The sequence below is a fragment of the Thermobia domestica genome, chromosome 7 (assembly GCF_964235325.1).
Source record: "Thermobia domestica chromosome 7, izTheDome1.hap1.1, whole genome shotgun sequence".
Classification (NCBI taxonomy): Eukaryota; Metazoa; Arthropoda; class Insecta; order Zygentoma; family Lepismatidae; genus Thermobia; species Thermobia domestica.
The window spans coordinates 121,160,883-121,169,404 of NC_137460.1; the positions used below are offsets into that span (position 1 = coordinate 121,160,883).

General features: G+C 34.4%; 1 protein-coding gene across 1 annotated transcript; it reads right to left on the reverse strand.

The window, feature by feature from the left end:
• Positions 1-6,039: 6,039 nt before the first annotated feature.
• LOC145689317 (uncharacterized) lies at positions 6,040-8,487 on the reverse strand. Its single transcript, XM_081763459.1, has one exon. It carries the CDS (start codon positions 8,485-8,487, stop codon positions 6,040-6,042), a length of 2,448 nt encoding a protein of 815 aa, XP_081619585.1.
• Between the last annotated feature and the right edge of the window lie 35 nt (positions 8,488-8,522).

An 8,522-nucleotide genomic window follows, 5' to 3' on the forward strand; every position in this document is an offset into this window, starting at 1 on the left:
CTCTTTTGCTTGTTTAGAAAATGTTGAATCTTTGTTATCCAGGTACAGGTAAATTGAGGTCTAGATTTTTTGTTTACAAGTTTAAGGTCAGAATTCTGTTTCTAGTTTGATTTTTCAGTATTAGTAAGGAGTCACAAAAGCACCCCACTGCATTAAAATCTGCGGTTCCGTTGAACCGTAAATTTGCTTATCCTTTTGGGATTCTTTTTTTCTTATTCTTTTGGGTTTGAGTTGACTGCTGAAATCTTGTTATCTTTTAACGAGCGCGGGAGCGTTACAAATTGGTCCTCTAAGTTTTCCAAGTGTTGATTCATTGTTTTGAAGGGCCTCTGTAGCTCAGTGGTAGAGTGCGATTCTTGGACCAATCCCAGCTTGCACCAAGTTGGCTTTGTGATGAACAACTAGCATTGCGTGGATTTTCTTGTGCTCTCACGTTCATCTCACTTTCTTCTTTCACCATTTACTACATTATCATCACCTCCCTTTGCCTCAAAGATACACCCTAAAAAATGGTATAGTTGGCATAACCATTAAATGGTTAATAATACCAGAATAGTATTGCTTATATAGGGACAGCTATGCTTATGGCCAGTAATAGCATACAGGTATGGCTATTAAATCCGGGTTATTGTTACCATACATATGTGCAATAGTATCATATTTCTGTATTGTAAATTTAACTATAATCGGAGTTAATAGTCAATATTACCATGCAGATTACAATACAGCTACATCCCAACTATACCTTTATAGCTCTGCCTACAATACCATATTCGTTCGAATACTATACCGTATAGGTATTGCAAAGATACTAGATGGTTGGACAACAGGTGGACAACCATACCGTATAGTCATTGTAACCATTATATATTGTTGTATTTGCAAGACTAAATTACAGTACCTACAATACCCTATGGCTATTTTAAAAATACTGTCTTATTGAGACAACCATATAGCAGGGTAGGTGCACCAAATTTTATACTTGATGTAACCATACTATATTGCTGTAGTTGCAATATGATATGACTATATCTACAATACGGTATGGCTATGTGAACAAGAACGTCTTGTTGAAGCAGCCATGTAAGATGGTAGATGGAACAACCTGCATAGGTACTATAACCATATTATATTGCTATGGTAGCCATGCCGTATTGTAATATTGAAGATAAAGTATGTTTGCTGTTACCATGCTAGATTGTTGACAGAACAATCTAGCATAGTGTGTGGAACAATTTCGGAATTGTTATAGAAACAACACGCATAAACACACCACCTTGATTCTGCTTCATATTAAACTTCACAGAAGATAAGACAAAGGTATTATTAGAAACAGTTCCAGTAACCATTTCAATACTTCTTTAAATGAATAATGGAAATGTTTCTAATAATACTTTTGTCTTATCTTCTGTGAAGTTTGATATGAAGCAGAATCAAGGTGGTGTGTTTATAGCTATCGTAACCATGCAGTGTTGTTTCTATAACAATGGAACTGAGGTGGTATGCAATGTAGATCAGAAATTACACAGCATTTATAACAACTACTTTTATTTTCCTTTAATCAAGTATACATTACAGAAAAATTAGAAATGCAGCACAGTAATACCAAAAAAGGAACTTTACAATAATGCAGTTATGAAAGTATATAAATCTTTTAATCAATGCAATGAAAATATACCACATACTTTTGATTTACATTTCTTTCTTAATATTTTTACACGTATTTTATAAAATGTGGATGTTACTAAATAACAGTTATTCCAAGTAACTGAACACGGAAGACACATATTGATGATGTGTCCAAATTAGAATTATTTTTCATCTTACAGTTTCAGTGTACATCTGACACCATCTTCAGAGAGAGGAAATAAGATGGCAAATAACGGGTAAGGAAATTGAGAAGAACTCGAAGTATTCAATTTTGTAATCCATTCTTTTCCCATCCTATTTTTCTCTATCTGAAGATGCTGTCAGGTGTACAACCAGACTGTAAGATATAATTCTAATTTGGATACTAAGAATTGCCCCAATTACATAAACTAGAAGTTTTGAAGAATCAAGATTCACTTAATACAATACACATATATACACGGTGATTCAGAACTCGAATTCGCAGGAAAATGAACTTTGAATACCCTGGTCCTCGTAAAGTCCTTAAAACTACAAAGAAAAACGTTCTTCGCAGGACAATCCGCCTCCACCATATCCGTTACGTTTCAACACAAAACTATGAAATATTCAAATTTGAAAGTTTTACTCCCTTGAGCGGAATATGGTACATCAACTCTGTCAATCATAGTAGAGGAGTTAGTGTTCTAAAGTTCATTTCCTTACGACTTCGGTATGCATACAAGCAAGAAATATATTGATTCTAGTAAGGAGCATGTAAATGAATATCAAATGAAATTAAATGCTGATTCATTTCACATTCTAAATTCAAACTTGAAAATTAAGTGGCAAGTATTTGTGCTTAAACTGATTCACACAGAACAGGAATCAGAAGAAAACAAATATATATATGTATTATTCCATTAGACGCAGACTTACTGTTTTACTGATAATGAATATATTATAATACGATTTATGGCTGATTCGTTTTATTATTAATGAATTTAACACTAATGCTTTATTGTTGTAAGATCATATTGCACTTATTTTTAATTTATTTTCCACATTCCTAATACTGATACAATAAATCATTTTTCAACCAAAACTGCTAAGTTTTATCTTAGACAGAAAACCAAGAAGAAAAAAAAAAATGAGTACAACTTAACAAATATAACAATTCTTTTGAAACTTGGTAACCGTTTGCATTAAAAATGTAAATAATATGAAAAAATACAAAACATGTTACAAGACTGCTTTTTTTAAATAGAAAATTTTGTAACTACCATGTAGTTCTTTAGGGTCAATACCTACATCATAATAAATGTGTTTCTTCCTACGTTTGATAAATAATAAAAACATGCATAAAATAAAGCTTAGAAGATTGAACTGAATTAGTGTTTCGCTATGTTAACTGAATTTTCCTTATCATTTTATTATTACTTATTTTTCAAAAAGCTTTTTGGAGTTGGTAGTGCGTATTTCTAATGTCATTTAATCTCTCAATTTTTTTTTCTTTCTTTCTAAAGTGTACCGTATATAACGGAGTACTGAAAAGTTTTCAGAATAGTTTTGCAGCTCGTGAAGTTTAAGCTAGAATGATTAAACACCACCAAGCAATTCCTCGTACATCCTTTGAGAGTCAGTGCCCTAAGCGTCTTTGTCCTAGGAAGTCGCATTTAGTTTTTAAGCGTATCTTCCCCCAGTTATGCGCTGAGTAACAGCGAAATTGAAGGTGACGAAATTTATGAAACTAGGTAAAGCTAGAAAATCTGCTTCAGAAACACATGAAATGTTGAAGTCAACATTTGGAAAAGATGCTTTAGGCCATGGTCAAACGTAAGAGCATGTTAAAAGTGACAGAACATCGGTTGAAAATAATGTCCGTTCAGGATACCCGTCAATCGGCATAGGATTTTGTACCACGAAGAGAACATGGGAGGATTACTGTAAAGGCTGTGTAGAGACTTGCTGTAAAGACTGTGAAAAAAATTATACTACTAACTTTCCATCGGATTTACCCAACTCTGCACCGTGTAACATTTTCTTCTTCTTCAGAATGGAAATCAACTTCAAGGGCCGAGGATTTAACAGTATACAACACTCAAGCGAAACTGCCATCACGAAACACACGAGTGGAAATATATGCAAAAATTAAAAGTGATCTTCTAGCACAAAGTCGCTTAAGCATTGACCACCAAGTGATGCACGAGGAGCCATCTGCCGGAATTTTACTGTACAGACACTGCGGAAACTGAGTACCCCATCATACACATGACATTATTTAACATGATAAACGCAAACAAAAATTTACATTAAATGCCCACACAGACTGGATTACAAACGACACAATTTCACGACGAATATTTTCGTTAGAAGTAATTATTATTATTTTACATTTTCTGAAATTATTTTCTTGGTACAATATGCATTATTTGCATCTAACAATAATACGAAAGTATTTGCTAAGCAGTAATAAGACTTGTAAGAAAAGGCATAAGGACAAATAAAATACTTAAATACAAGGGACAATAATTAGAACCATCGTTAGCGTAACGTTTCGTAACACATAATATAAACGTTACAATACGAAAGAATATCTACTGATTCATGTTCTATCATAGGTTCGCTACATGTTTCCGTACCTATCTCTTTTTAAGAGTTAATGGCATTTGATTTTCGCGACGTCACGCCTGTGGTTTTCATTCCTTAATAGTATACAATTTCTTCTAGAACCTTTTTTTATTTTTATAAGTTTAAAATAAAATGAGGAGACAAAATGTATAACAAAGAAATTGGGGCAGCTCCTGCAAGTATCTACATTTTAAGGAGTAAAAATTTTGTTAGTGCACCAAGGATCAGAACAGGAATCGTCAGGCTGACGTCCTAGATTCAATCTTACGTCCAATAGCATATTTTCAACTCTAAAATTAGAACAAAGTATAGTTTGAACTCAGTAAAGGTTATAGTAAATGGTTTATGTAATTCAGTGAGATTTTGAATGAAGAAATATTATGACCACTAGCAATGTATTTGCAATCAATAAAAGCTATTCTTTTCGACGTACGACACATCATACTACCATATAATATTAATCAAAATTTAATGGCATCATATGTTTTTTCTTAAGACGGACACCTTCCCAAGATACGGTTCTTGACTTTGACACATTTATATTAGAATTGCAGAAACCCATTAAAAACTGCTTTCATAAATATATTTTTAGTAGTTTAAACTTAGTGTCACATGACATCCTTCCCAATTAAAAAAAAATACTTAGAAATAAAAATGGCAGACAACGATTTACCTTCCTTTCACGCAATATTGTTTAACTTTTGTTTTAAACCCATTTCGGTAACACTAAATCCTTTTCATTAGCAAATCCAAGTTACATTCTTATAAAGGAACCGAACCCATACAAACTTTTGCGACTGGGTACACGGATTCCTTTTCCAAAGCGGTTTTATATATATCGGGTGTAAGGAAAAGGTAGTACAGGCAGACAGACTTGATTCTACAGCTAAAACGATACGAAAATGTCTTTATAAAGTTGTCCTTTAAGGCCCCCTTTTGGAAGGGAGAGACCGGTAAACTTTGGTCGATATGGCAATATCGCACGGGTTGTCCGTAACAACACTTGACAGCAGCGACTTTGGAATGGTGTTTATCGTGGAGTAGAGGAAAGTGCCGTACTTCAAACGAAGGTACCTAACTTCAAAGCTCTTTGTCATTTTTCTTTTTCTTCTTCTTTTTTTTAAATAAAAGTATGGAATATGGGATGCAGCAAAAGGTCTGAAATGTGGCGGGAAAATGTGAAGAGATGAAAACGTACATTTAAAATGTCAAATTGAATAAATGTCGTACAAAAAGAAGCTTTCTGTGCCCAGATCATGACAAAACATGCCGTTTCAAATCTAGCCATTTTGTTGTTAAAATAAAAAAACTGATTTAAAAAACCTTAGATAACGAAGAAGTTTAAACTAAACAAAACTATCACGTGTTTCTACAGAGTACCGCAAGGTGTTACCTCATAGTCCAAATTTTACCCGTCTGTCACTTCAAAAGGGAACCTCGGAGGACAAAATATCGTAAGACATTTTCGTTTCATTTCAGCTGTAGAGTCAGATTCTGTCCAAGCTGTGCGATCTTTTCCTTACACTCGATATGTAACCTTTTTCTATTCCGAACAAAAAATCTGTATAAAATTTACATAGAACCAACCATGTTTTTTAAAAGTTTAGTTCCTACTTCGGTGGCCATAGGACCATGCAGGCAAAACATCTAGTAGTACAGGAATGTATGCTTCATTGCAAATGCTTTGCTAGTGGATATAATATTGTTTGACTGAAAATCACATGGATTAAGAAACATTTTCTTATGCTCGAGCCCTATTACGATTATGTTAGAAAACACTGCCCCACATGCAACACAAAATCATACCGAAACAGAAACATATATGTTGTCATTATCGATTATCTTATAATACGTAGGAGGCCCTGCAAAATTCAAATTTACTGGTATGCAGATCCACTCTTGCGTGAAAGACAAATGATATGCACAGTAGTGACTGTCATAGCCAACTGTTTTCATTTTCTTACATAGAAGGAAAATGTGCGACTCTTCGTCTAACAAAATTTTTTTTATATTATAAAAGTTTAAACCATCTTCATGAATTTCGAACGCTACCATGCAACACTTGAACACAAATCCGTTGTATATGCACCAAGCTACTGACCGACAAAGTTTCAACAACGAAGGAGGTAAACACATTGAAAACAATGGAAAATTCTGATCTTGTGAAAGGTATATCTTTGCTCCAGGTCCAATTTCTTGTTGAATATGAAAACCGTTTTTCTGAAAGAACTTATAACATATCTGCAATTGGTGTTTCAAACCTATAGTTTCTAGAACATTCTTTCGACAATAAGCAATACGGGCAGCAATCTTGGACGGTTGGTGTTTGGATTCATACCTCATACACCATGTGAAAACAAGTGGTCCTATATGTCGCATTAAACGTGGATAGTGAACCATATGATGATGCTTAGGTTTTAATGTATCCTGAAAAAAAGATTTGTATATCTCATGATGTTCTTCAATTAAGGTACAAAGTAATTCAGAAGTGTTTACGTGAATAACTTTTGATGTTAATATGACTGTTATTTCTCTTAGCAGAATATAAAATTTCCAAACGATATTTTCCTCGGGGATTAAGTCACCCATTATCAAACCAAAGTACCTTATGAGAAATAACATTTCAGCAGCAGACAAGTTTAATTTATTCTTTTCAAGATTTTCAGAAGATAAAGGTGCCGGCTTATTTACGTCATCTGACATGCTTGCAAAGGCCGAAATCCTACTGTTTAAAATATCCATTGTGAAAAGACGTGTTTCGTTGATGTAGTACTTCAAAATATGCATCATATCATAGTTCCCCACCCCTTCCAAAAGATCATGCATCACGTCCACACTGTAATTTTTGGTAACATGAAAACTCGGCAACATGTTCCAAGTGCTATTCTCTTTTACTCCTGTCTGTGAAGCATCTCCGAGAATTACATGTAGTTCATAATTCTCAACGTCCCGCAAATTCCGGACGTTTTCTCTTGACTGCGCCTGTAAATCTGTTTTTGATGTAAGGCAAAACCTGCAAGGGTACTTAGCAGAAAATGACTCTGTAAAGCCAAGAACGGAATTCAATCCAAGATTGTCACCTGTAATAACACACAACTTAAAATAAATCTGTACTTCTAAACCATTATACATTACACATATACCTTCACATTCTAGGAAACGCAACTCTTCAATAAGAATTGAAAAGGTTGCTTTATTACCGAAAGTTTTTCTATCATTTGAATGAAAGAGTAAGGCGAGAAATATGTTCTCTAGTTTCGCGAAAAACTCCGGTGGAATACATGCAATTGTATAATAAACTACCCCTATCTTTTTTGTACCAGCATGCCCACTTAAAGGATTGTTAATTTCATAATCGTCAAAGTAAAGAAATAAAGGTAATATCAAACGATCATCAGAAAACGTTACCTCGTTTCTCCAATGCAGTCCTTGCACACTACTGAAAAGTACTTCAGTCTCTTGTTCTGCACTGTTCTTGAAGTGGAGTAACGTTGACAGAACATTCGGTAACTCCAAAAATCGTTTAAGCATTTTTCGCATAGGCACAAACTTTCCAAGCACTTGTAATGTTTCCACCGAAACCTCGCCTTTCTTTCTCTTTGAAGATAATTTCTGTCCAATAACATAATCAATTGGTTTTATCAAACTGCCCATTGTCTCTAACATGCCAAATCGCCTATATTCGGTTTCCAAGCTATAAAATGGACTGGACATTATACTAAACATGTTCATTACTTCAGTTACTGTATTATCATCAACATGATTTCCTCGAAGCGTTTGTAAAATTTTCTCTCTTAGCAGTTGCATCACACTACCGCCCATAAACCCGTGTACCCAGTCGCAAAGGTTTTGTATATGAGTTCTGGTTAAGTTACATTGACTATACAGTTTAGTAATAAAAAGAAGGGCTTCCTCCTTTACAGCCTCACGGTAATCTTCAAGAGAAAGGCTTTCCACAGAAGTTTCAATTGGTATATCACCATTATCAGTCAACTGTCTCTCAACATTGATGTGACACACCTCATTTTGGTATCCTCGAAAAGGCTGGTTCCCATCACCACCCGTACTTGTTCTTTCGTGTTTCAGCAAGTGTTTGCGGAATGAATTGGCGTTATCAAATTCGCGTCCACACAATGATTCCCCACAACGAAAGGGGCTCATGGCACCTAATTTGTGACAAAATTTTAAATGAAGTAACAGAGACTGACTCGTTCTTAAGTCACTATGACAAACAAAACACTTAGGCATCTTCTTACAAACTAAAAAGAACGTATATACATGAA